The sequence below is a fragment of the Malus sylvestris genome, chromosome 6 (genome assembly GCF_916048215.2).
Source record: "Malus sylvestris chromosome 6, drMalSylv7.2, whole genome shotgun sequence".
NCBI classification, from domain to species: Eukaryota; Viridiplantae; Streptophyta; class Magnoliopsida; order Rosales; family Rosaceae; genus Malus; species Malus sylvestris.
Genome location: NC_062265.1, coordinates 31119162 through 31145190, shown reverse-complemented (window position 1 = coordinate 31145190; position 26029 = coordinate 31119162). Strand labels below are relative to the sequence as shown.

At 37.7% G+C, this 26029-nt stretch overlaps 4 protein-coding genes across 5 annotated transcripts; 3 read left to right on the top strand and 1 right to left on the bottom strand.

The window, feature by feature from the left end:
* Nucleotides 1-7100: 7100 nt before the first annotated feature.
* Nucleotides 7101-12124, top strand: LOC126626279 (delta-1-pyrroline-5-carboxylate dehydrogenase 12A1, mitochondrial-like). The gene is made up of 16 exons (XM_050295541.1): nucleotides 7101-7342; nucleotides 8001-8080; nucleotides 8346-8449; nucleotides 8538-8605; nucleotides 8795-8852; nucleotides 8984-9097; nucleotides 9309-9392; nucleotides 9508-9612; nucleotides 9755-9868; nucleotides 10027-10158; nucleotides 10256-10345; nucleotides 10461-10550; nucleotides 10625-10834; nucleotides 11249-11359; nucleotides 11653-11732; nucleotides 11818-12124. The coding sequence occupies exons 1-16, from the start codon at nucleotides 7257-7259 to the stop codon at nucleotides 11954-11956; spliced, it is 1665 nt and encodes a 554-aa protein (XP_050151498.1). The 5' UTR covers nucleotides 7101-7256; the 3' UTR covers nucleotides 11957-12124.
* Nucleotides 12125-12646: 522 nt separating this feature from the next.
* On the top strand, nucleotides 12647-14126 carry LOC126626280 (uncharacterized). Its single transcript, XM_050295542.1, has one exon. It carries the CDS (start codon nucleotides 12850-12852, stop codon nucleotides 14014-14016), a length of 1167 nt encoding a protein of 388 aa, XP_050151499.1. The 5' UTR covers nucleotides 12647-12849; the 3' UTR covers nucleotides 14017-14126.
* Nucleotides 14127-14143: 17 nt separating this feature from the next.
* On the bottom strand, nucleotides 14144-16940 carry LOC126626281 (tRNase Z TRZ1). The gene is made up of 8 exons (XM_050295543.1): nucleotides 16632-16940; nucleotides 15649-15811; nucleotides 15468-15538; nucleotides 15253-15348; nucleotides 15015-15128; nucleotides 14853-14921; nucleotides 14658-14732; nucleotides 14144-14582 (listed from the first exon to the last, which is right to left on the bottom strand). Exons 1-8 carry the CDS (start codon nucleotides 16863-16865, stop codon nucleotides 14508-14510), a joined length of 897 nt encoding a protein of 298 aa, XP_050151500.1. The 5' UTR covers nucleotides 16866-16940; the 3' UTR covers nucleotides 14144-14507.
* A 1317-nt stretch (nucleotides 16941-18257) lies between these two features.
* LOC126626710 (uncharacterized) lies at nucleotides 18258-25027 on the top strand. Of its 2 annotated transcripts, XM_050296104.1 has the most exons (13): nucleotides 18258-19517; nucleotides 19638-19815; nucleotides 20112-20224; nucleotides 20342-20443; nucleotides 21021-21090; nucleotides 21671-21726; nucleotides 22499-22549; nucleotides 22659-22763; nucleotides 23167-23211; nucleotides 23696-23801; nucleotides 23888-24093; nucleotides 24294-24380; nucleotides 24686-25027. In XM_050296104.1, the coding sequence occupies exons 1-13, from the start codon at nucleotides 18444-18446 to the stop codon at nucleotides 24851-24853; spliced, it is 2361 nt and encodes a 786-aa protein (XP_050152061.1). In that variant the 5' UTR covers nucleotides 18258-18443; the 3' UTR covers nucleotides 24854-25027. The 2 variants fall into 2 exon arrangements, with proteins under 2 accessions (XP_050152061.1, XP_050152062.1); XM_050296105.1 differs by lacking the exons at nucleotides 21021-21090; nucleotides 21671-21726.
* The last annotated feature ends 1002 nt before the right edge of the window (nucleotides 25028-26029 follow it).

Sequence of the window (26029 nt, the reverse complement as noted above, 5' to 3'; positions counted from 1 at the left end):
AAATTAAATATTCCATGTCAAAATACAAGCAGTCCACTTGTAAGCGCAAGACTCGGGCATGAGGAGCCCTTATATCTAAATATATTACATGTGGTATATATATCTATCTCGGTACGTATAAAATAACCTTGGGATCAAGAACGTTGACGTCTAATAATTTGTTTTGGCCTTAAACCAAGCTGTTTATCTATCTCTTCGTACCGACTTTGGAGATAATACAACTTTTTTTTTTTTTTGTCAAAGGAGATAATAAAACTTGATATGTTTAAATATTACTTCGAGTCGATCAGGATGAGAGTTTAATGTATGCATTTGATCCAAGTGAAACTTGTTTGAGATAAAGACATTTATTTTAACATTTGAAGTATTGTGTTCAAGTTTTTCTCTTCCACAATAAGTATTGTGTTTAAGTTTTTCTCTCTTCCTGTTTGGGCCCAAAAATATTAGTTTGGACCGAGTTTAGAATTGTTCTCGGCCCAGAGGACGTGCTTAGGAGTCGTCGGGTGGTTATCCGGCTCATGGGCCGCGAAGTCAAGGTTGGCCGTATCCCATTAGGAATCCGGGGGATGTGGGTGAGTCCTATTACGAGAAGGAGTTTCGATAGGATAAGGATGTTGGAGTTCGAGATTGAATGCGGCCTGATAACGAGTGGAGAACGAGTGGAGTTCAAAGTCCTAGTAGGAGTAGGACTAATCGAGATAAGGTTGGATCGGGGAAAGGAGTTCTAATATGAGAATGATTGTGATTCAATGCAAGTTGGCTACTATAAATAGAGGAGGAAGAACATCGATAAAGGCCCCATCCAATTCAACACACAAACTGCCCTGCGCAAACTCTCGCTCTACTCGAAACCTTTCAACAACTTTGAGATTTTTACTTTCTTTTTCCGCTGACGTACCTTTAGTTTGGATAAACAGTACTTTGGAGGCAACCGGCGAACATCTTTAGTTTGGATAAACAGCACTGTTGCCGTAGAATCAGCCGACCGTGAAGCACCTTCAGTTTGGATAAACAACACTGCAATAAGGTTGACTGGTTATTTATCCAAGTCTCAGTCGAGAAGGATTTTCAGATCCTTATTGGCAGAGGTCATCTTATCAGTCTTCTCGGTAAAGTGAGGTGTTACTAGGGTTTGGCACATTGAACGCCGAGCTGTCTTATGATTGGATACTCACAAGTAGGTTTTAAAGTTCGGCATTCTGACGGCCGAACCACATTTACCATCAAGACATGTATCTGTTTTGAGTATTTGTGCCCCTATACTTTGGTGTCGATTCGGCGTGCTTATACTCTTACGAATATAATCACTGTGATCAAATCCGGCGCCGACAATTTGTGAACTTCGCAGAACAAGTAGCCTTGTCTTCAGGCTCTAGAACCCGAAGGCGGAGACGTGTTCTTTTCTCGGCCGCAGTCGTAAGATCAAGAAGTCAGCAGCGCGCTCAATGCAACATCAACTCATTTTACTCACCGGCCCAGCTTGGCAGTCGAGTTGGCACGCCCCGTACACAACCGAAAGACGTAGTTAGCTTATTAATTACTCGGCTTGTGCGCCACGTATGCTTGGTAGTTTTTAGGGTCAACACTTCCACAACATCTTTGGTTTGAAAATTTATTTAAAAAAATCCAATCTCCTTATTATTACCTATATATATATATATTTAAACCTGATTTGTTACTAATTAAGTTATGAAACTCTTGATAATACCACAAGAATCACGCTTAATTTTCAATTAGATTGGTTAGACCGCCTTTAATGGTCCAAGTTTTTAGATAGAACTATAAACAGAGCGCGAAGTGCACAAAAAAAAATCTGTTTATTCACTTAGGCTTTTTGTCGAACACTTGATCATCAATATATCAAGAGAATTTGTCGAGTGTTATTCATGCAACTTGTAGAGATATGCATTAATAAGTATTACATCAAACACTTGGTATAAAGGGACCCGTACAAAGCATTAAGAGGGTCTTCGAAAGACCTTCGCATGTATATTTTCTGAACTTTGGATGGTCTTGGAATCATCTAGGTCCCAATGTGCATCCACCTCTGGTCTCTATACATGAATGGTACCGATGATCTTCCCTACTTTAGAATTGGTCATGCATATATATTAATAAACATCATATCGATATATATATATATATGTATGTATATATTTGAGTTAACTTAGCTTTCAATTACCTGCTGTAGCTAGTTTAGTTTAGAATATTAACATCCCAATACGTCAATGGCCTCTATACTTTATTCACGCTTCTAATTTGATCCGGGATAAGCATTATTTTAATTTAAATGTGGTTTCATTTAAAATTTTTAATATGTATTTCAGGCTATTAAGTTTCCATTAGATAATACATAATTAATTCAAGACAACTCAATTACAGTCATATATTTATATATATATGCATCGAGAATTCATATTCAATAAGTCTTCGCAATTTTTTGTTCGTTTTGGTGACCAATGCGCTCTCACTTTGAAACTTCTGCTAGATTCTTGGCTGTATATTAAGACAAATACTAGTGGATTATTATATAAGCAGGGTCAACTTTTGTGATCAAAGTATTACTTGGGATTTGGGTTTCTGTTTTACGCGCATTTCAAATCATTATTAATTGAAACCCTAATTAAAGGTGAGTTTATCATGCAATTGCATATTACTTTTTTCGTGTATGTTGGATTCAAGCTTAAGATTTCTTTTAGGTTTTTTATATTAGCATCCCACATAATGTTGAATACACCCCCACATTAAAATTTAATATTAAATTATTTGTATACTCTATTATGCAATGACAATTTCAACTGTATAAGGTTTAAAAAAAAATTAAAAATACTAAATACACCCCAAATCACTTTTAACATGTATATCACAAGACTATTTATCTTCTTCACTCTCTAAACCACTCTCACTCTCCATTGTAGAACAAAAGCCTAACCGATGAAACTACAAACACGTTGATTGAGAAAAATTATTTTTGACGAACGGAACATGAAATTGACGTTTCGGAAGCTTCACCTTATTCAAAATGTATTGTCACAAGTGGATGAAGGTTAAACTTCATTGGTGTCAGATTATAGTCCTCCCCTTCTTTTGTAAAGAAGATAATGGTGATGCTGTTTCACAAAAGCCGTGTTCTAAAAATAATCTAATGGTCAAATAATACTAAATTGCATTTGTGCCTTTAAGAGACAATTTTTTGCATTTACAGCATGGTGTTTGAGTATGATATGTGATGCATAAAATATCATTTAGTGTGCATCTCAGCCAAGGCCAATACTTTATATTGCCGAATTTAACTACCAAATGGACATAGAGAGCCTAAGCTCCTCACATCATCATCTTATTTCCTAAGTTATCATTTTTGATATACACCCCCTCGCGCAGATCAATGTTTATTAGATGGAAAAAGGTTAAGGAAAAAAATTCAAACGGATTGCTCTCACCATCTATGCTTTTAACCCTCTCTATCGTGTCGAAACTTCTACCCTTTCACTTTTGTAAGGTTCCCCAAGCAGCTTCTACTTTCCTCTATTTGAATCCTCTGTAGCACTAAGAAAATACTTGTATGACATGAATGATTTTGTATCAAACGGTACATAGCACATACAAAAAAAAAAAAAAAAGAGGAATGAAATCATTGTGAAGAGTGTGGGCTGTATGAAGAAAAGTGGGGTGAATGGAGAAAATGTAAGGTTTATGTTGAGAGTGTGAAGTGTGAGGGTGTTTATGGAAAAGTATGTGGGGGTGTATTAAGGTAAATTTTAATTGAAAAAGCAAATATGGGGTGTATTCAACGATGTGGGAGGTTTTAATATAAGAAGCCTTTCTTTTAACACTGTGAAGAATTATTAGGGTTTAAAAGCTTGGAGAAAGTACTTAAGTAACTTTGCAAGTGGCCATTAATGGTGAAAATGAGTTGAGCTACTGCATGATTGCGTGGGTTCGAACCTTGTCGGTAACTAATCTAACAAAAATATATCATTTGACCAAAAAAAAACACTTAAGTAACTTTCAATCTGTTCAGATAACTTGAATTGATCCTCATTAATAAATAATTTTACCTTATGATCTTCATGAAAAATATTATTCAATTAATCGGTAAAGATTATAGATCGAGGAAACCCGGAGAGAATAGGCAAAGATTAAATCGTAAGATTATAGCGGTACTGTTCATGCTAATCATGTTATTAATCATGCAGATTATTATTGCCTTCAAACTAAATTAACAAGCTTTATGTGTTATTTAATTAATCATGGTTGATTTTACTCGTTTTCGGATAATTAAAGATTCTAATTAGTCAACAAATTATTTAGATGACTGAGATATGAGTACATGAACCAACCAACCAAATAACTAAATAATAATGCATGCTTATATATGTTTATGGATCTTAATTATGTATTATGTTTTCTATTAGAGTCAATTGTTAAAGAGCTTCCCACTAGATATTGTATTGTTTAAAGTGGAATCTAGCAAGAAAAAAAAAAAAAAGGATATAGAAGTAGTTGGTATAAGCTCTCAAATGTCAATGGGTGTCTCCGTTTTCAATTTTTTGTTATTCTTCAATTTATTTGATTCAACGGTCGAAAAATTAAAAAAGGCACGTGGAAGGTAAAAGGGTGTGTGGATAGCACCATCATTTTTCAATATGAACATCATACAGGAAAGGGATCATCTCTAGGCTCCTTTCACCTAATCCTCCTCATCCGACAATCCGGACTCATTATACATATTTACGCAAGACCCATCGATCCAATATTTTAAGAACTATTTCTTTCTGCGTGGATAAAAAACGTTTCAATAAAAAATGTTCAAGGGGTTGATCGAACATCCGAGACTTGAAGAATAAACATGTCTCGCTGATAACATTTTCTCTTCAAGATCGATCATCCATACAGTTTGAAGGAAGTGCAAGGTTCCTTACCTTTCAAATATATATGAGATTTACATTCTCAACACTTCTGCTTTTATGTGAAGTCTTTTGAGACTAACACATGGATAATACATATTCGGTGATGTGAGTCATTGAACTCAACACGTTAATTAACGTTCTATGAGACTATAGAGAGAGTTAATATTCTACTATAAAATCATTTGATAATATATAAAAAACAGCTCAACTCTTTATTTCTTGACGTGAGCGATTCACGCTTAATTTCTTAGCGCTTGTACTATTAATCCGTTGATGGGCACATTCAAACTTTACATGACTATGGTACGTCTAGAAGCCGTCACCAAATATAAGAAGAAAAGCCTTAAATGGAACCAATGAGGAAAAATGCTAAGACCGTCGACAGAGGTGACTGCAGACCATTGACCATGGCTTGAACCTTCTTCTGATGACTCGCAAGTCTAAAAGAACCTTCTATGGAACATGAATAGTCACTTCATAATTAGTACAAAATGAAAAGCCTAGGTACACAAATACATTCCACGGACCAAATTGTTTTTCTTTTTAATTAATAGAGGAAAACATATTTTGTGTTTGTAAAAAGTTTAGGGAGAGGGGAAGCTACCCCATCCCAGGATCAGACATATTACAAGTCTCTTGAGGACTTACCAAGGCAGTCTTAATTCCTTTTATGATTTTTACAGGTCGTCCATCAAGATAGATTGTCAGCAGTAAAACTCGAATCTAAACCTTGGTCTAGTAAAGAAAACGATCCTTATCAACTCAACTAATACTGGTTGGCAAAAAACATATTGTGTTATATGAGAACTACATAATATAACAAATACACTTGCTAGAATATGAGTGAACATGCATTTATATCATATTATTCTAACATATGATATGATTATACCACGTAACACATGCACTTATATCATATTATTCTAACATATTATACCACGTAACTGTGTTTTAGTCTCACAATTTTTATACTTGCAGGGAATATCAAATGCCCAAAAACACGATAAAAATGACAAAAACTAAACAACAGCCTAGTTGAGTTCTCGAATATATTGAATGTTGAAGGTCAGGCATTGACTGATGGGCTCAAAGCCTACTATTTCGAAAGGCTTTCAAAACATGGATATAAATTGGCATTGATGCTATTAATGGTGCTTGCTCTACCCTTTGGTCTCTTCGAACTTTGGTTTTGAATATTTAAAAGATGGCACGTCGCTTTTATCACTTTTTTTTTTTTTCGCAAGGTGAACTTTGTTGTTGATGCCCTTACTTTTATTGGGTAGTCTGATCGATATTTCTAATTTAATTATTTTGCTGTTGAGGCTCGTTTAGTGTGGATGTGGGATCTAATAGATTATCCCTAAGACAGAGTCAGAATTTTATAACAATGTGGTCATAATTTGGCCAAAAAAACTTCATTGGAATATTTCGTTGAGTTTCTAGTGAGTATTTGCCGAGTCATGCCCATGTAGTGTCGATTTCTGTCGTGCCCTTTTGAGTTAGGTATTTTATCGAACACTGGTTACGGACACAAAAAATAGGAGAAGAAAGACAAAAGACAGACCGAACAAAAAATAAAAAAACACTATGGGCCTAGTTCCCAATATGGTCTCACAGTTAAAAGACTAAACAATAGAGGATGGGCCAGCCCATAATAACAGTTCAGAGCCCAAAATCAAGCCCAAAAAGTGCTAAACCAATCAAACTTCGTGCCCACTGGCACTGCAATTTCCTGTGAATGCTTGATGACGATCAGACCATGAGTGTCCACTGTAAATATTTGGTATGCTCCACATGCTAGTCCTTCCCCATAACCTAGAATTTCAAAATTACGATTTTGTGCTATTGGGACATGAAAAACCCAACAGAATCCTTTCCGGATTTTTTTGGTGAGGATCTTAGTGATCCGTGAATCGTGTTCATTTATCATACATTATGTGGTCAGTTTTTATCAAATACTATTCATGTTTATTTTTAAATAAAATAATTTTGGTTAACATAATATAAAATGAACGGATACGATTGTACATTATATGGTCAGTTTTTATCAAATATTATTCATGTTTATTTTTAAATAAAATAATTTTGATTAACGTAATATAAAATAAACAGACACGATTTACTTATGGATGTCGTCTCGCAAGGATCCGGTGTAAAACTGAAGTGGCAGGTGGCAGCAGTCAGTAACAGATTGCAGTCATAAATCCAGGAACAGAAAATGCAAAGACTGCGGCGTGAGAGCGAGTCAGTGACAGCTTCAGCTCGACCTGCGGCTTATCCATTTATATTTACAGTTACAGAGAGGACCCAAGAAATCAAATTTCGTTTACTTCTGCATCCGCCACCATGAACAGGATTCTGGTTTCAAGGCAACTCAGAGCCAGAGCCCCGCAAACGGCCTTGAGCTGGTTCACTTCACTCAATATCTCCAGGTGTGATTCTCTGTTTCCTGGATGAATTACTGGATTTCGCTTCCTGGGTTTTGTTGTAAATGTTTAAAAAATATTTGGGTTTGTCTTGCTTTGAGGATTATATGCAACTTTGGATTTTGGGTTTTCTTGTTTTGTTGAAATCTGCCTTTGTGGTTCAAAAAAGTCGCTATCTTTTGCTCTGTATGATCGAATGTTTTGATTTGTTTATGGATGATGATAGACTTGATTTGTTTAGGCTGATTGATCGATGCCGATGATTTTTGTAGACTCGGATAACTGGAAAGATGTGGGTTTTTTTTAATCGTGGATGGTTTGTTTTGGTCTGCAGTTATTAAAATTTTCGTCTTTGTTTTGATTTTAATTGGATCGATGTTCCCATCGCATCCACCTCTGGAAATGTAATGCATTTGGCTTTTAATTCAAGACATACCGTACCTGTAAATTTGTGTAATTGTCGTAGATAAGAGTGGAATATCTGTATCTGATGATGTTTCTGTTGTAGCATTTGTTATGATTGAACAAAAATGCTGGGGGATTGGTTTTAGGCCGCCATATTCCTGCCGTATAATTGAAGAATTTGACAATTTTTGTATGTCTTACTTGTAATGGCTTTTCTAGCGATAATCTTTACGGTTTCGGTTTCCCCATTTTATGGCAGATCTATTCATGGGGTACCCTTTGCAACCGTTGAAGTGGAAGAGATATCGGGTTCACAGCCTGCTGAAGTTCTCAACTTGGGTATGTTCACACATTTTAGCAGTATGTGTCATTTGGCAGCAGAAATTGGTTCTCATGAAAAGTGCTCTGCACTCAGAACAGCAATGTCTTGGAGTTATAACTGAAGACTAAAAACTTGAACAATTTCTTTGCATCAACTTTTTTGTTAGTATTTTCTTTGTTAACTTTTAATACAATGGTGTGTGGACCTCTCATTTAAACCGACTGGGAACAAAAAAAATTAAGGATTGAAATCTATTAAAAAAGAAATGTCGTATTTTTTCAGTGCAGGGTAAATGGAAGAACACTAATAGATGGAACACAATTTTGGATCCTTTAAATGGGGAGCCATTCATTAGAGTTTGCGAAGTTGATGAAACAGGAATACAGGTATGCCTGCATATTGCAGTGTACAAGTATCCTTTTCGCTGTGTATGACCGCAACTATTTTTTTTGAATTGTTGAACTGGTACTGCAGCCGTTTGTGGAGAGCTTGTCCAAGTGCCCCAAACATGGTCTTCACAATCCATTCAAAGCACCAGAGAGGTTTGTGTTTATTATCATTCTTGTTCTTTATTCTCATTCATTTTTAGGCATCTTGTGTTTCCTTAGATTTCTCAAATAGATAGCATATCATGTCATATAATTTCATCAAGTTCTCTGTTTTGAAGAGTTTGACTGTGATATTCTTTAAATTTTGAAAACAAAATGAAACCTGTAGACCATTTTTTGCAGGTATCTTATGCTTGGGGACATATCTGCAAAGGCAGGTCACATGCTTTCCTTGCCGAAGGTAACAATTGTACAGCAGACAGTGTTCTTGTTTTTTACCTTTTTCCTGTATTTGAATTGAGACTTATGCAGTTCAACCTTCTGACATATATGGTAGTTTCGTTAATAATTTTATGATTGTATGGCTGTCAGGTTTCTGATTTCTTCACAAGATTAATACAAAGGGTTGCTCCAAAGAGTTACCAGCAGGCTTCTGGTGAAGTTTATGTCACTCAAAAATTTCTTGAGAATTTCTCCAGCGATCAGGTACATTCAGTGCAGTTGACCTTTATGTTTTCAGTGTATATATGAAATGTTACTGTACTCGTATACCTTGTCCCACATGGTATAGGCATAGAATAACATTTCATTTATATACTCTCGGTTTAAGCACAGTACAATGCCACTGCTGTAATCAAATTGACATAAAATCCTCTTTCAAATTTCGTTACTGTCTTGATTAACACATATGTGGCAGGTCCGCTTCCTTGCAAGATCTTTTGGGGTGCCTGGAAATCATCTTGGACAGCAAAGTCATGGTTTCCGTTGGCCTTATGGTCCTGTAAGCATCATCTCTGAACATACTTGGTTTTTTGTTTGTACCCCCAAAACCTTAAGCTCTTAGAACAAATTTTGTTATTTTCATAATTGGATATGATAAACGACTCTCTTTTCAGGTTGCAATCATTACCCCCTTTAATTTTCCACTAGAAATTCCTGTACTTCAGTTGATGGGTGCACTTTATATGGGTAACAAACCAGTCCTCAAAGTTGATAGTAAGGTATGCTAGGCTAACTTTCTGAGTCTAAATCAATTGTTTGATCTATTTGAAACCCCTTATAGGTAGCTTTTAGATACATTTTTCTCTTTGCGATCTCTTCTTGTTATAATTTAACTGGTGAGCAAACATTTTTTTTTTGTAGGTAAGCATTGTTATGGAGCAAATGATGAGGCTGCTTCATTACTGTGGGCTACCGACAGAGGATGTTGACTTCATAAATTCTGATGGGCAGACAATGAACAAGCTACTATTAGAGGTTGGTTCAATGTGCAAATCAATTATTTTGAAACTGTACAATAATCTCTGGAAGAGACCGCTCATAGCTCTCATCCACATATTTGCATTCGTAGAGGTTACACTACTAACTTATGACATGTCGATTGAATGAACATTTTACTTCTATTGTGTCAACAGGGAAATCCACGAATGACCCTTTTCACTGGTAGCTCAAGAGTGGCAGATAAGTTGGCTGGCGACCTGAAGGGTCGTGTTAAGTTGGAAGATGCAGGATTTGACTGGAAGATTTTAGGGCCTGACGTTCATGAGGTTTCTTACGACAATTTTATGTTTCTAGAGTATACAACTCTTTCTTTGTAGAGTCACGTCCGTTATTGATTTATCTGTTTCCATTTCTATATCGCAGGAAGACTATGTTGCATGGGTCTGTGATCAGGATGCATATGCATGTAGTGGTCAGAAGTGCTCTGCACAATCGATGCTCTTCATCCATGAGGTAAGGCTCTCCAGTTTCAAACCTTCTGGAATCTGTAATTCTTTGTTGAGAAATTTCAAGTTCAACGAAACTGTCAACATTTTTGTTATCGTTGATCTTATATATATTTGTGCAGAACTGGTCTAAGACGTCACTTCTATCCAAAATGAAAGATCTGGCTGAGAGAAGGAATTTAGAAGATTTAACCATTGGCCCTGTCCTTACAGTACGTACATTACCTGTCCTGTTTTGTACCAACTTAACAGCCTATCTTTTTACATGCTTATGTTGTTGATGCAGTTCACGACCGAAGCAATGCTAGAACACAAGAATAAATTACTTCAGATACCAGGTTCAAAGGTACTCTTTGGGGGCGAACCTTTAACGAATCATTCCATTCCACCCGTATATGGTGCTATAGAACCTACGGCCATTTTTGTTCCACTTGAAGAAATACTGAAGGACAAGAACTATGAACTCGTAACAAGAGAAATTTTTGGGCCATTTCAGGTAACAAAGAAAAAGATTGCTGCCAAAGTTCTTTCTTTTCCTATCATATTTTTGTAATTTACCGAGCTTTATTTACCATATTCAATTTACTGTTTTGTCAAAGTTTGTGTGGCGAGGACTTGCGAGTTTCCTTAGAACTGCACATTGGTCTTTATTATTCAAAAGATTTAAAAACCTAGACAACTTGAAAGTTGGCTGGTGCTTGAGAGGATCACCGAGAGTAAACATTTGGGCTTCTTATTTTGTGCTCGAATACTGAATCCAGGCTGAGGGGCGAGCAGAGAGAGCTCTCTATTTTTCTTTTTTCCTTGTGCATCTTTTATTTGGACCATTAATACTTTTTTCACATCTAGAAGGTAATTGCTACTGTGGGACAATTCTCACAGCTACTAACGTTAATTTATTTGCTCCTAGATTGTTACCGACTATAAGAACGATCAACTCCCACTGGTGTTGGATGCTCTAGAGAGGATGCATGCACATTTAACAGCTGCTGTCGTTTCAAACGATCCACTGTTTCTACAGGCAAGATTTGACCTTTGTCTCTTTACAATCACATATTGTTCTTCGTTTGAAATACATAATGAACATCATACAAGTTTACAACCCTGGCTTAAAGAAGTTTGTAAACATTAGTTATCGTATGCTTTAGAATGGGGTTAATACAAACTAATGAACCTGATGAGCGTAACTTTTGAAACCCGCCTGGCCCTTGGAGCCGTTTCATGAAATCTTATTAGTTCACTTCTAACTAAAAGGATGGATTCTGAATCAACTGCCCAGTTTCCATTTTCCTTATTCCGAACGTCTATTTGCAGGAAGTTATTGGGAACACGGTAAATGGAACTACTTATGCTGGACTGAGAGCAAGAACAACCGGAGCTCCACAGAATCACTGGTGAGTACAAAATCTCTTAAAACTTTGAGTACTTCATGAGAATATCTCCGAGCATTTATACATGTCAAACAATGATTTGTGACAGGTTTGGACCGGCTGGAGACCCGAGGGGAGCTGGCATTGGGACCCCAGAAGCAATAAAGCTGGTGTGGTCTTGCCATAGAGAAATCATCTACGATGTTGGTCCAGTGCCAAAGCAATGGCAAACTCCACCTTCTACCTGAGAGCGTCATTAGTACTCGAAGAGAAGAACGCGGCGCCTTCATAAGCATGTAGTTGTAGGTTCAGTTACATCACTGATGTAGGACATAGCAGCTACCGCTGACCATTTCGACATTTTCTCTGGTTAGAAATAAAATGAAGGGGATTTTCTTCTCCAAGTCTTCTAGTTAGTTATTCTTCCTCTTGCCTTCTTTCCTTTCTGTGATATCTGCCTCATGGAGAAAGGGAGTGATACTTTATTCTAGTTGAGGATCATATGGGAATTGTTGAAATATTCAATCAGGAGTTTCAAAAAAAAAAAAAAAATCAATCATGAGTCTCTTACAATTTATTAAAAAAGTGAGAATCACGACCAATGCAGTCTAGGTTGGTGTATAGTAGGCGTCTTGATAAGTTTACGTGTTTTCTTAATTTTAAACACTTCAAAATTAATCGTGGTGGTAACCAGCAGCTCAGCGCTTAGACTGGAAGGCACTAGGGGGAGGCTTTAGATCGCTGGCTTTATTGTGACAATAGATTAATTGAAAAAGTCTTTCCAAATTTACTATTATTTGTAATAAAAAAAAATTAACAAAAACTTTTGACCAACCAAAAAAAAAGTAAAACGGGCATAAAGGCCCAACATGGGTATAGATCCATTGGATTTTAGGCCCAATGATGAAAAATGGGCCCAATATTAGCTAAAACCCTAACTCCTCTTTCGTCTCCGCGAACTAAAACCCTTCCTCAACCCTCTCTCTCTGCTCAGCAAGAACTTAGCAGTCAGCACCAGTAATTTTTTCCCAATCTCTGCACTTTCCGCCTCCTCCGCCGCCGCACTTGCCAAAGCTCCGCGCTTCTTCAGGTTCGCACGGCAGTCTGCTTTTCTTAATTTTAAATTTATTGATTTTTGGCCATGTCGTTGCTCGAAGTCATTGCCAGAGCCTCGGCCAAATCCCAAACCCAAGTCGCCCCATCAGATTACCCCATTGTTCTTGACCCGGAACCCATTTTTGACAATTTGAAACCCAAATTCGACGACCCAAATACCTCGGCAGCTGCAATCCCATTCACCGGATGGAAAATCTCACAAACCGACTCCGAGCTCATCGATTCGGGAAAGGAGTTCTTCACCAAGCTCCAAAAGAAGCTCAAAAACCCAACCAGTTTCACCAAAGTTGAGTTCTTGGGAACCCTAAATCCGTTTCTCGAGAACATTTGGGAGAAAAAGAGAGTTGGGGAATCGATTGGGGTCGATTCGTCGAATGATGGGTATGCCCGGGTTTTGATTGAGAAAGTTGGGAACTTGATGGGCAAGGATGTTGCTGGTTTGGTTTTGGAAGCCTGTGTGGTGTTGGAGATTTGGGATTTGGTAGGTGCTTTGATTGCAAATGGGGTTTTCCCCAATTCTTGTTATCATCGTTTGGTTCCGAAAATCGTGGAAAAGAGGAGGTCCGAGTTGGTTTGTCTTTGTGTTAAGCATGCTTCTGATCTCAGGTCGTCGGAGTTGCTGCTGATCTTGAAGTACTTTCTGGATCCGCCTAAAGACGGTTATGCTAGCCTTGTGGATGTGAGGAAGGAATGGGAGAGCCGGGCATTGGCCACGGTTGAGAAAGCGGGTGATCAGAGTCTCTCCGACAAGAAACTAAGAGTTGCAAAAGATGCTGCAGTTTTGCTCATGGTAGCGTATGATGGGTTCTCTTCGGCAGAACTCTGTCTGCATTTTCTGTTGGCTTCGAAGAACCTCGATGAGGTGATGTTGTCGGCTGCGATTAGTAAGTTGAGTGGGAAGGAGATGAAGAGTTTGCTGCGGTATTTGGGGAAGTGGCTGAAGAAATATGAGAGGTTTCCTCAGGCATCAACAGCATCAGGTTTGAAGGCTTGTGATTGGGTTCCTAAACTCGAAGATGTTGTGAAATGTATCGGATTGGTGCTGGATGAGAATTACTCTGCATTGGTGTTGCATCCGGAGTTTCACGAAGAGTTGAGATCGATGAACGAATTGGTTGCTTCGGTGGCCTTGGAAGCAAGGTTCTGCTGTTCTGTGGCCAGTGTAGCTGGTAAATTGATGGCTGAAGTTTGAGTGCAGAACTAGCTTCCATTACTATGTTTTATTTTCTTCCTGAATTGCTTTCGTGAAATTATAATTTTTTTTGCAGAAATTGCAGTAACTATAAAGTTCTAAATTTCAAATGTTCACGATTCATCTGTTTTATCCTTAAAACAATTTCAAATTAATATATAAGATCAATGAACTTGAGTATGGCTACAAATCAGCAACGGCTAGCCCAGCTCTTTAATTTTGATCAATAAGGGGAAGAGAAGCTACTGAGATACATGGGATTTATACAAGAGGAACACCCGATAAGCAAATTAAAACCCGAAAGGGCTGGATTGCCTAACTATGTGTTCTCGTACTCATTTCTCGATCTTGTGTCAGCATATCATGTCCACGATGCTGAAGATCCGCCTGCATCAGAGGTTTCTCGTGCCATATGCTTGTCTTCAGTGCAGACATTTAAGTCGACAAAATTGATGCCATGAAAAGACCAAAGCAGCTGACTAGCTTTGCCATCAAATACCTTCTGTAAGTGCAAAAACTCGGCCTGCTAAAGGAGGAGGCAACGCTGACACAGCTTGTTCAATTTCCTGGTAAAACACAAGCATGAATGTCAATAGCTCACTAACAAAGATACAGAGCAGCTACGGAACTGACCATCATACCTGTACTGTGTATCGAGCGGAAAAGTGAATAAGAAGAATTGCTTTGTTTTCAAACTTCTCCGCATGACTAATTATCTGAAAGAAAGCCGTCCAGATATGACAAGATCAAACATTGGGGGAGCCTAGATAGATAAAACGAAAATCATAGATTGACAAAGGCAGGCAGTAAAGAATCTAATTACTCTGGAGACGAACCTCAGATAGATGTATGTGTCCGTAGTCTCTGGCATGCTCCACTTTAACTGAGTCATCTACGAAGGTGCTCTGCGTGAAAGACAGGAAAAAAGTATAGCACATTATACACTAACCATTTATAAAAGCCCCACACATGCTATGAGCTTTAAGCGAGTGATTCACCTCCACAACAAGAATCTTTGCCTTCAGCACATCAATATTACTACTGTCAGTTATGAAGTCCGACATGGTATCTCCTGTAAAAGCAACTTGAGGTTCTGTAAAAGTGTTTGTAATCTGCAAATAAAAGAGAAATGCAATCAAGAGTGGAAAATCAATCGGTAGTTGTCACGAAAAAAATGCAATCAATTTTAAAGGAGAAACTAAAAAGTAAAAGCGATCTAGGATTTTAAAGACACACCTCAACACCTGATGATTTCAAGTTTTTAATTTCATTCCCAGAAAGGCCAAGGTACTCCTGCTTAAGTTTTTGTTTTACGGAGTATACTACATAACCCTGTCATATATCATGCATAGCTAGTTAGTATTTCAATAAATCTCAACAAAAGCTATTGCTCAAAGTCTTAGTAGAATTCCGAACGAGAAAGTATTACAAATATACAATAAATGGGATACCTGACTTGGTATTCCATGGTAAGTCCTAAAGGCTTTTACGATGAGATCCCTTCTCATAGAGAATTCTTCTCCTGCAAACATAAAGTGCATAAGATAAACAGGAAATTGATTCTGCAAGTAGAAGGCAGAAGAAGAAAAATTGTCATCTGATCGATGAATCTTATTAGCAATCAATGATTACCAACATCCAAGCCAATAAGGTTATGCTTCAGCTCTGACTGGTCCATTTTTCTGTGCACCTCAAAAAGTTGTTCCACGAGTTCTTTTATACACTTTGGTACAATTATCGTCGGGGGCTTCATACTGTATAACCCACGGGTTGCAACATACATGGGCAATCCTCCCTATCATATAGATATAAATCATGAGTAGAAGTGCAGTACCACTGACCATGGCCAAATATTATCACATTAATCAACAAAAATGGTCCATCCATAAACGATAAGGAAAATCAAATGATGCAAACATGAACCTTTTTTTAGACCCTTTTCTCTCTTTTCTTGCGTTTCTTGGGTTCTAAGCATAGTTCAAGATATTTGGAACTCTGCCTGAATTTCTATTTGATTCCATACCCACCCCCTCAGCGCAAAAACCAAGATATCCCTTCTTCAACCATTTAACAACACAATGCCCTGTAACCATCAGAAATCTTCGGCTTTCTGCTCACGAATTTTCGCATGCTAGTTCTTTAAACATTTCCATTATATTTGACCCAGCATTTAAGATAGTTTAAGCTTTGAAAATTCCATTAAACCCCTCAAATTATCATGTGTTTGTGCAGAAAATAGTCGAAAACAACCACGAACAACCACGCAGTGTATATCATTTAGCAGCATTACCAATCTCTCATTTACCAAACACTTGATACAATATATATACTTGTATCGAATTGAAAACAACACCCAACGAAGAAGCGCAAAATCATGTCACCTTGTATTATTCAAGTACTTCAATGACTAAAAGAAGTAAGTTTTCGATAGAAAAGCTAAAATCTTTCACCATCACAAGTACATATAAGAAAATCCCAACACCAGCAAGTCAGTGGAAAACCAAAAATCCATCACTCATCATCCATCGAGTCGAAAAAATAAAACAAAAACGCATCAATAAAAACAGGTAATTAGCAAAACCCAAATAGCAAAACAAGCAGAAGGAAGCACATACAATGTGATCCATGTGGGCGTGGGAGATGAAGAGGAAGTCCTTCGAAATAGCACGCTGCGGGCAGCGACCAATATCAAAGGAAAGGTTGAGAGTTGGGAAGATTATGCAGGTTTCATGGCCGCCAATGGACAAACCTTCAATTGGGTAACCTTCAATGGTCAATCCCCTGGCTTTTTTGGAAGCTGGGTCGGGTTCTGAATTGGGTTTCGGGTCTTTGCTTCTACTTCCGGCCATTGACAAATTAACTAAGAAGAAGAATCAGACAGGAAGAATATGGGGGATTTCAAGAGGTTAAGGAGGCGAACGAAGTTCTCCTGTTCTCCTGGTGTATAGGGTGCAAGAAAAATGTTGGTCGACCACCCGCAGATTTAATCCAACGGTGGAGAATCTTCAACCACTGACCAATACAATATTCGTGATAAGAGTGTAAGCAAGGCAAAAGATTAACTTGAGCACCATGCCGTTGATTTATTACTTGGACGGCTAATGATTAATATTTTACGTGGTCCTTATACCGTTGATTTATTTGATATACTTTAATGACTAAATGATCTTAAATTCAAATGACTTTTGATAGATATAAGACATTGAACGGGTAGACTTATTTTTAGCTACGTTCCTGGAACTCAATTCAAATGATTTTGCCCTGTAACTCAAAATTCATTATTTTACTCATTAAAACTCAAACTTTGTTCCACTTTGGCTTGTGGACTTTCTTTTATCCTTGAAACTTATAAATCGCCTCTAGAAACATATGTGGTACCCAACAATTAATAAGACTACATCGCATGTGCAATAAATTTGATTATAAATTGCCATTATACGTTAATATCTAACAATAAGAGAATATTAATTTTAAAATAAATTAAAAAAAATAAATTGATTAGCCTGAAGCATCCAAATCAAACTCACATAAGAAATTAATAGATCTAAGTCAATGTGGAGCAAATTTTATAGAGATGACTTTTAAGTTTTAGGAGTAAAATATAGTCAAAATCTAAGTTTCAGAAGTTTAAATAAAGCAAACTTTTAAACTTCAGAAATTAAAATGAAATTAAAATCGAGTTTCAAAGAATATAGTTAAAAATAAGTTTTTAAATTATGAAACTTCTACGGTAAATATACGTTGTTATTTGAAAATGTGAGAATGAATCCAAAGAAGGAAAGCAAGTATTATTCCAACAAAAATGTCTCTCCTCAATCTGGGAAATTGGTGGCTTCCCATGTGCATGGGGAGTGGCTTCTCACGTGTTGTTTCCATTAAAAAGCCTCGCACGTGTTTGAGACCAAAGCGGCGGACGCATCAGAAATTTTGAAGGATTTTAATAAAAAGTTTATGGTACTGTTTACTTTAACAAAAAAAACATATTTTTATATCAAAAAATTAATCTTGGTAGTATTCATTTTACCATTTATTTTATCGTTAAAATTCAAAGTTTTTAAGTATTTTTCAATAGTTTTTATAAAATTTTAAGGAAAATATTTGAATTTTTTTAAATTTTAACTATAAGAACAAAATAAACAGTAAAGTGAATGATACCAAAATTAATTTTTATTTATAATATAAAAATATGATTTTTTGTTAGAGTAAAAGTTACCAAAATTTTACCGCTTTGCCTCTCCCTCCAACAGTTGAACTGCAAGTCCGAAACAATTTTTCAGCTTTATTTTTTTTTCTGGAATATTCAGGCCATGCTTCTCCTCTTCTCTTCTCCGTTGACTGATTCGAAACCCTAGCATCCCTCACAGTATCCGAAACCCTAATTTCAATTATTTCCCCACTTTCTGACGATCTTCAAATCAGAGCTCGTCATGGACCCTCAACCCCAACAATGGCGGCATAGGCCTCCAATCCCAGGTACCCTCTGCCCGATTTGCTCAGTTTCTCACTTCCCCTTTTGCCCTCCGCATCCGCCCTTCAATCAAAACCCGATCTTCCCTTACGATTCGGGTCACCCCTTCCAAAGACCCGGTTTTGACCCGTTTATGGGTACTCAGAGCCCATTCGTGGGTAATCTGAATAACGGGTTTGAAAATTCCAGGCCCTGGCAGAGAACCCCTAATTTTGACTTAGACACATATGGTAAATTTCAGTATAGAGAAGGTTTGGCGCCGCCGCCGCCGCCGCCGCCGCCGCCGCCGCCGCCGCCGCCGCCGCCGCCGCCGCCGCACGGTCCGCCACCAGGTCCGCTACCGTATGAATATGGTGGCAATGCGTACGTTAGTGAAGGTGATAGGAACTTTAAAAGGCCGAGGGTCGATGGTTCGGGTTTAAAGACAGAGTTTAACCCGAACAATGCGAGTCTTTCATCGGATAATGACCGCAGATTGAAGCTGATTCGTGATCACGGTGGGGCGGGATCAGTTTCTGATAGTAATACTGTCTCGAATAGCGGAACGAATAGGTATGCTGAAGAAAGTAAAGATTCTAGGCCTGTGAATGAATCACAGCATTCCCATGTGAATGCACCATACTATGATCATACCAATCAGCTACCACAGCCCTATGGAATTCAGCAGCATTCTGTGAGACAGTCACTTGGGCAGCAACTGCCTGGAGTTGCTCAACAAGGCACCACTTCGAATACGAATGAAAACGGATGCTACTTTTCGTCCCCTGCTAGTGGTAGATTTGTTTCTGAAAATGCAGGTCATCTGCGGGCTTCTCGATCATTCAGTGGGCAGCCTCCTCTTCCCACCACTCCACCACCTCCTCTTCCAATGGATCCGCCATCAAAATCGCCGTCTTCATTGTTTCCAGTTTCCTTTGGTTCCTCACCAATGATGACTTCAGCCTATCCGCCATATCCTGAAGCCCACTCTCCGGCGCAGCCTTATTTTCATAGTAAGCCATTTTCACATGCTTCTACTGGCTATATTATGGAGGTATAGTTGCTTCCTCGGATGCTTTTATGGTTTTTCTTGCATTGTAGTTTGGGTTGCATTTTTCAATTAGGCTTCTAGCCTCCTAATGAAAACTTTTTTTTCCCTTTTGTAATTCCGAAGCAATCTCATGCTGCCCATCAAAACTCGTCAAAGCAGTATGTAGGAGAGGGATTTCCATTTCCACGAAAGCAGTCATCTTTGGATAAGCCAAAGGTTATTGATGCCTCACACTTATTTAAGCAGCCACATAGAGTCTCTCGTCCAGATCATTTTGTGATAATCCTACGAGGCCTTCCAGGTACCAAAGTTTGTATTTGTAATATGTGCAGATGGTGTTTATTCATTTCAGAAGTGCCCATTGCTTTCCTTAAGTCCCTTCGAAAATGCTAACTTTGGACCACTAGTCGTCTGCCAGTCTAAATACAGAAGCAGATAATATTTAATTTAGTGCTTGATCAGCAGTCTAAAGCTATTTTCATACTTACCCCTTCGAAATTGAGCTGAAAACTACAGAACCGCCATCCATCCCACTTACTTTCAGAGTTTTTCACCTTCGACCATATTCTGGAAATCTTACAATGTATTTGATATCAGGTAGTGGGAAGAGCTACTTAGCAAAGATGTTGCGAGACTTAGAGGTTGACAATGGTGGTGATGCTCCACGAGTCCATTCCATGGATGATTATTTTATGACAGAAGTAGAAAAGGTTTTTTTTTTCTTGTCTCTTTTTTGCCTCCTATTACTTTCTGAGAGCCGTCTTTAGTGTTCTGTGGGCACTTGAGAGAATTTTAACTGAAGTGTTATGTTTTTTTTTGTCCTAAAGGTTGAGGAAATTGATGTTTCAAAATCTTCAAGTTCAGCTAGAGGCAAGAAGCGAGTGGTGAAGAAGGTGATGGAGTATTGTTATGAACCTGAAATGGAGGAGGTAATACAGTTCAAAATATTCAAAACTTAAAGAAATTTAGTTCGACTTTAATGTCTCATGTTGAAATTCTTGGCCTTTTTCAGTTTTACGATTATGTTACTTGATTGAAATTTACGAAGCTCATGCCTTTTGGGAGGTGTTATGTAAATTCTGTCGTGTCAGGCAAAATTAGCCCTGGGACTGTGTCTTGGTCACTGTTGTATAAAAAGGCTGCTATAGAATTTGATTCCACTACCTTTCAAGTGATCAATATATATATTGGCACTTTCATTTGTTATTCCAGTAAATTACCACTTAAACTTTTGATAAGTTTAATCTTTCTGTGTGCAAATTGCAAATAGACAACTTTAGTATGTAGTTGTCTTAAATCCTTGTGGAGCTTCTTTTGGTCAGGGGGTGGGTGGTAGATGTCGGTTATTTATTTACCTCGTGTCTTATTTTCCTCTTAATTTCTTTTTTTTCTTTTTGCAGCCAATTATGATTTTGACATGCCTAGGGATAGAATGATCAAAGACTTCCATATTTCCATTCATGTAAAAATGGCATCGTTGTTGATGTTATCATGTCTTTTCTCCAGGCTTATCGGTCAAGTATGCTGAAGGCATTTAAGAAGACCCTTGACGAGGGTGTCTTCACCTTCATAATTGGTATGCCTTCCTTTTTTTTTTATTCTTGACCAAGGGCAGAAAACATCAAACTTTATATCTCTACTCCCCCGACCCCCGACCCCCTCTTCTTTCTTCTTTGCTAGCTATTTATAAAGGCTTGGGAATTTCTGAGATTTCCAGATGGAATTACTTGCGAATTTCGTAAAATATGGTGACAGTATTTTGGTCCCATGATGTTTGGGCAGTGTGTACTTTGATTTCAGTAGCTCACACTGGTGCTGGTGGTAAGCGCCCGCCCAGCTATGAGACGTGTCTCCCCTAAAACATGGGTGCATAAATGACCTGCCTGAATTGTTGTTTAGATAGGATTTCAAACTTATTTTTCATTATCTTAAAAACAATTGTTGTCTTGAGGCATAGAATGATAAAAGTGATTCGAGGTTATTCTACCCGTACTGGTACTGGCATGCCAGTACATTTAGTGAGCAAAATGATCTAGTTTGATTGTAGATTAAGTGATGATGCAGTGCCCATGCACTGCCTTCATTTTAACTAACTACAGATGCAGTTTTGAATGGAAATTGACCCTTTTGTTGGTGGTATGTGTGCTTCGTCTTAGTGGATGACCGCAATCTGCGGATAGCTGATTTTGCTCAGTTTTGGGCAATTGCAAAGGTATAACTTCATTTCTCTCTTTCTCACAACCTCTGCCATGTGTTCTGTAAGTGTCAACTATTTTTGTAATGCTCTCACCATTTTCATGAGAAACCGGGTAGTGGCATCATGTTTCATAGACCTTATCCAATATAGCCCAGGCACTTTATTAGAGAGCTAACGAGAAGTTTACTAGTGTGCCAATATTGTAGATTAGCAATGCTGCAATGCTGTAGTTTGTGATTTTATGTATTAGCTTTAGATTTTCTTTAAGTAGGTAGATGGGGTATTTTGATGTCCTGTCTAAACAAGCACCAGTTCTCCAACCAATATTGTTTTGGCCTCTATAATCTAATTGATTATGTTCAAATACGGAGACTTTGTATAGACATGGGGTTAATTACATGTGGCTGTAGTTTGGACTTACAGAGGTTGGGTTTCTTATGTGCCTTACCTAAGTACTAGGTTGTAAGGTGGGATTTAGGTATCAGCACTTCGGTTTTCATTTATTTGGTCTGGATATCAAGTTTAGTGGTGCTTTTTTTTGTAAGTATGCTACCCATGTAAGGAATCTGATCAATCCAGGCACCATGCACGAAATTCCGTGTAATTTTCCATCTGGAAGCAACTTTCCTCCTTTTTAATAATATTTGTATGATTGGTTGTTTTTCTAATATTCAATGGGGGTTGAATTATGGCCCAAAAAGTCATAATAATGGTGGTTGATCATATAATACTGAGTTGTGGATTGTCTATTTTCTGCTTCACTCATTGTTCGTTGTTTTCTTTTCAGAGTTCGGGGTATGAAGTTTATATTCTAGAAGCTCCATATAAGGATCCTGCGGTGAGTATCATATTTGTGTTTTATGATAATTCTCTTTCTTGAAAGCAAGGGTAACATTAGCCATAAAGTTGGAAAGGTTTTTTTTCATATATATTTTTGTTAATTTCAGGGTTGCGCAGCTAGGAATGTGCATGGCTTTACCCAAGATGACATACAGAAGATGGCTGGACAATGGGAAGAAGCTCCATCCCTATACTTGCAATTGGACACCAAGGTTTGTTGTCATTTAAATTTAGCTTTCGCTTTACGTTAGGATGGAGGAATTCAAAGCAACATCAGTTGTAACTTGTAGGTATAAACTGTTGAACATGGAGGTCGAGTTAATGCTTTTTCATTGATAAGTTGTAGGATGACCATTAGTTTTTTGGCCAGAAAGTTAGGACGGCCATTAACTTGTGAATTTAAAAGAAACTATTTTCTTTTGGGCCCATGAGAGCTATACACCTCCACCTCCTTCCCATTTGGGGTCCGAAACTACTCCTTATGGATTCAAATCCAGGACTTAATAGGGGGAGGTACCACTACAAGGGCTACTGAAAGTAACACAAACCTGGGATTATGTGATTTATATTTGCTTACGGGCTTTTGTTTGACATTGTGTATTGCTGGCTTGACAGTCATTATTCCATGGAGATGACTTGAAGGAAAGTGACATTCAAGAAGTAAGTTAAATCACATTTGACTCTTTTGCTTATCTTTTATTTGGACAAGAGTTCTCTGGTATAAGATATGCCTGAATTGCTAAGGCGAAAAGAAATGTGTATATATACGTGTACCAAGCAGATTACCACAGGGTATTGATCATGTTGACCATTCTGTGAAGTCAATGATCAACAGCGTTGTGGTTGTCGTGCATTCACGTTGTGTGGGTGAAACACCCTGTGGATATGTATCGACTTGATTACTTACTCATTATACAACTTAGAATTGTACCACCAATCATTGATTAAACTCCAATGGCTGGTCACAAAATCCCAATAGACTTTTTCTTTTGGTAGATAAATGTCAGTTGGATTTTAATCCAATGGCTAGTGAGTGAGTTACTGTGCTTGCTGGTGACTAGGAGATCATTACTGTATATTTTGGACCCAGATCGATTTTCATGTTGGTTTGATATGAATCCATTTTTCATATGATATCTACCAGGTGGACATGGATACAGAAGATGCTGATAATGATGGTTCACCAGGGTTGGACGAAAGAAAGCCTGAAAAGATCATAGCACCCCCTGCTGAAGATGATTCTCAAAATGGTATTTGTGGCTTATAATTCTTTCGTATTAGTAATTGTGTGAGGGGTGATTTGAGTTAATCAGGTTTTTTAAATCTTAATCTTTAGGCCCTTCAAACGGTGGAAAGAGCTTCGATGCTGAAGAAGACCATCGAACTGAGGAAGTGAAAGAACTAGGTAGGAGTAAATGGTCAGAAATATTAGATGATGATGATACTGAAAAAGCTGATGGTGTGAAGGGTAAGTTTAATGCTCTTTCTGGATTGATTCATGCTTATCGCAAGGAAGCAAAATCTGTATGCTGGAGTGACCAGGTACGTATTTTCTCGTTCTATCATTTGCTGATGTAAATGCTTAGTTGATATATATATTTTAGATCATGACTCGTTTTTATAGTTACTTTCAGTGCAATAATTGATCGTTAACTTACCTTTAGAAGAAAGGTATCACGTTATAGTGGTGTTTATGTATACATATCTCTTAGTCGTTGCAACCTTGCTCTTCCTTCCTCCAGGTTGGCTATACTGGGTTTTCAATAGCAGCAGCAAAGAAGGCGAATGTCTTGTCTTTGGTGATTGGACCGGGTTCTGGATACAACTTGGTTAGTGTTACTTCGCTATCATAACACCACTACATTATGCCTTTCGTGATATGAATTATAAAGTTGAAACCTTCGACTCTGAAAAGAAACTTTGTGTTCTAGAGTCGGATAGAAATTAGATGTAGCTTCGTCTTTGTTATTGTACTTTCTTTTCTGCCGGGCTAGTTGTTGAGATACAAGGTTCCCCCTTCGTTTACAGAACAGTTCTTGTAGTATACGCGTATGCACCATCTATGTGTTGTATCTATTCCTTTGTAGATCCAGCAAGGTGATCTCATTAAGTTTTTTACTTCCAACACCTGCAGAAGTCCAACCCGTTACCCGAAGAAGAGAACTCTACCACCCATAGCAGCGGTGAATCGAAGAAGCAGAAAGCATTCCAAGAGCAACTTCGTGCAGAACGCGAATCTTTCAAAGCTGTTTTTGACAGGAGGCGGCAGCGGATTGGTGGACTTGGTTTGGGGGAAGAGTAGTTCATACGAGTTAGGATTCTTCCCCTCAAAAAGTGTTGTTGGAATGTCATTTTTTGTTGGTAGATGAATATAGCTGTGTTGTTTGTTGTGCATTGACACTTGAATGAGGTGGATCAAAAATCCCTCTGATTTTGTAGTCTTATGTAGACCTGGCAAATGGGTCATGTTTTTCGTGTTCGTGTCGTTTTCGTATCATACTCATTATTTTAACGGGTTCTTACAGGTGTCCCAATAATGACCTGAATCGTAAATGGATCATCTCGCTTGGCGTCAGGCTAAGGGGTCGTGCAATAATAGCCACGGCTAATGTATAGACCTTGCAAATTGGTCGTGTTTGTGTTTTTTATGTGTCATACTTGTTATCTTAACAGGTGATCAAACAATGATCTGATTCGTTAACATATACTTAATGGGTGATCCAATAATGACTTGAATTGTTAACGAATTGACTTGAAACTTGTTATTTTTGTGTTGTTTTGTGTCGAGTTAATGGGTCATATAAAAAATTCTCAGAGGCACAACTATTCTCTACGCTCTATTGTACGAATAATTGGGGTTGATTGGATGGAAATGAATAAGAAGAATAATCATATGTTTCTTAAAATAAAACCCCTATATTTTTAAAGAAATATGCACAAATGGAATTTTGTTGCAAACTTTTCATCAAAATTGAAACCCGAAAATATTAAGACGTCAATAACTATACAAATGTGGGTTAGGTAAATATGTCATCAAAACATTGCAGTTTCTAATTCACTTATAGTTTTTAAAATTGATTATATTTGTATTTATTTTCAGTCTATATATCGTATATCAGAAAAGATTAGGATCCTAGCCTGATCCTCTTTGTGGATAATTGAAGGATCAATCAATTGTGTTCATTCATCTTATATTGTGTGGTCACAAATCATTTTAAAATTAAATATAGACAACAACTAATGAAAACTGATCGTACAATGTACGATAAACGGATACAAATTCTGATAAAGAGAATCCGAAAGAGATACTCGAAAGGCACTAACATTTTCTAGTCCTGGAGAAATTTTTAGTTGTGACGGAACACAAGTGGTACACCACGTGTTTTAATAGGAATGGTGGGAAACTTTATTTTTTAAGTTATTAACTTTTTAGCACACATATCCTACCATTTATTTAGTGATATGTGGTGTACCATCC

Bases quoted from the DNA above. Each gene is read 5' to 3' on its own strand.
- LOC126626279 (XM_050295541.1), top strand. From the start codon at position 7,257: ATGAACAGGATTCTGGTTTCAAGGCAACTCAGAGCCAGAGCCCCGCAA. The intron at 10,159-10,255 runs GTTTCTTACGAC...TCTATATCGCAG, and splicing joins TAGGGCCTGACGTTCATGAG to GAAGACTATGTTGCATGGGT. The intron at 10,835-11,248 runs GTAACAAAGAAA...ATTTGCTCCTAG, and splicing joins AAATTTTTGGGCCATTTCAG to ATTGTTACCGACTATAAGAA.
- LOC126626280 (XM_050295542.1), top strand. From the start codon at position 12,850: ATGTCGTTGCTCGAAGTCATTGCCAGAGCCTCGGCCAAATCCCAAACC.
- LOC126626281 (XM_050295543.1), bottom strand. From the start codon at position 16,865: ATGGCCGGAAGTAGAAGCAAAGACCCGAAACCCAATTCAGAACCCGAC. The intron at 15,349-15,467 runs GTATCCCATTTA...GATATATGACAG, and splicing joins ACCATGGAATACCAAGTCAG to GGTTATGTAGTATACTCCGT. The intron at 14,583-14,657 runs GTATGATGGTCA...GTGTTTTACCAG, and splicing joins CCGCTCGATACACAGTACAG to GAAATTGAACAAGCTGTGTC.
- LOC126626710 (XM_050296104.1), top strand. From the start codon at position 18,444: ATGGACCCTCAACCCCAACAATGGCGGCATAGGCCTCCAATCCCAGGT. The intron at 20,225-20,341 runs GTTTTTTTTTTC...TTTGTCCTAAAG, and splicing joins TTATGACAGAAGTAGAAAAG to GTTGAGGAAATTGATGTTTC. The intron at 24,094-24,293 runs GTACGTATTTTC...TCCTTCCTCCAG, and splicing joins CTGTATGCTGGAGTGACCAG to GTTGGCTATACTGGGTTTTC.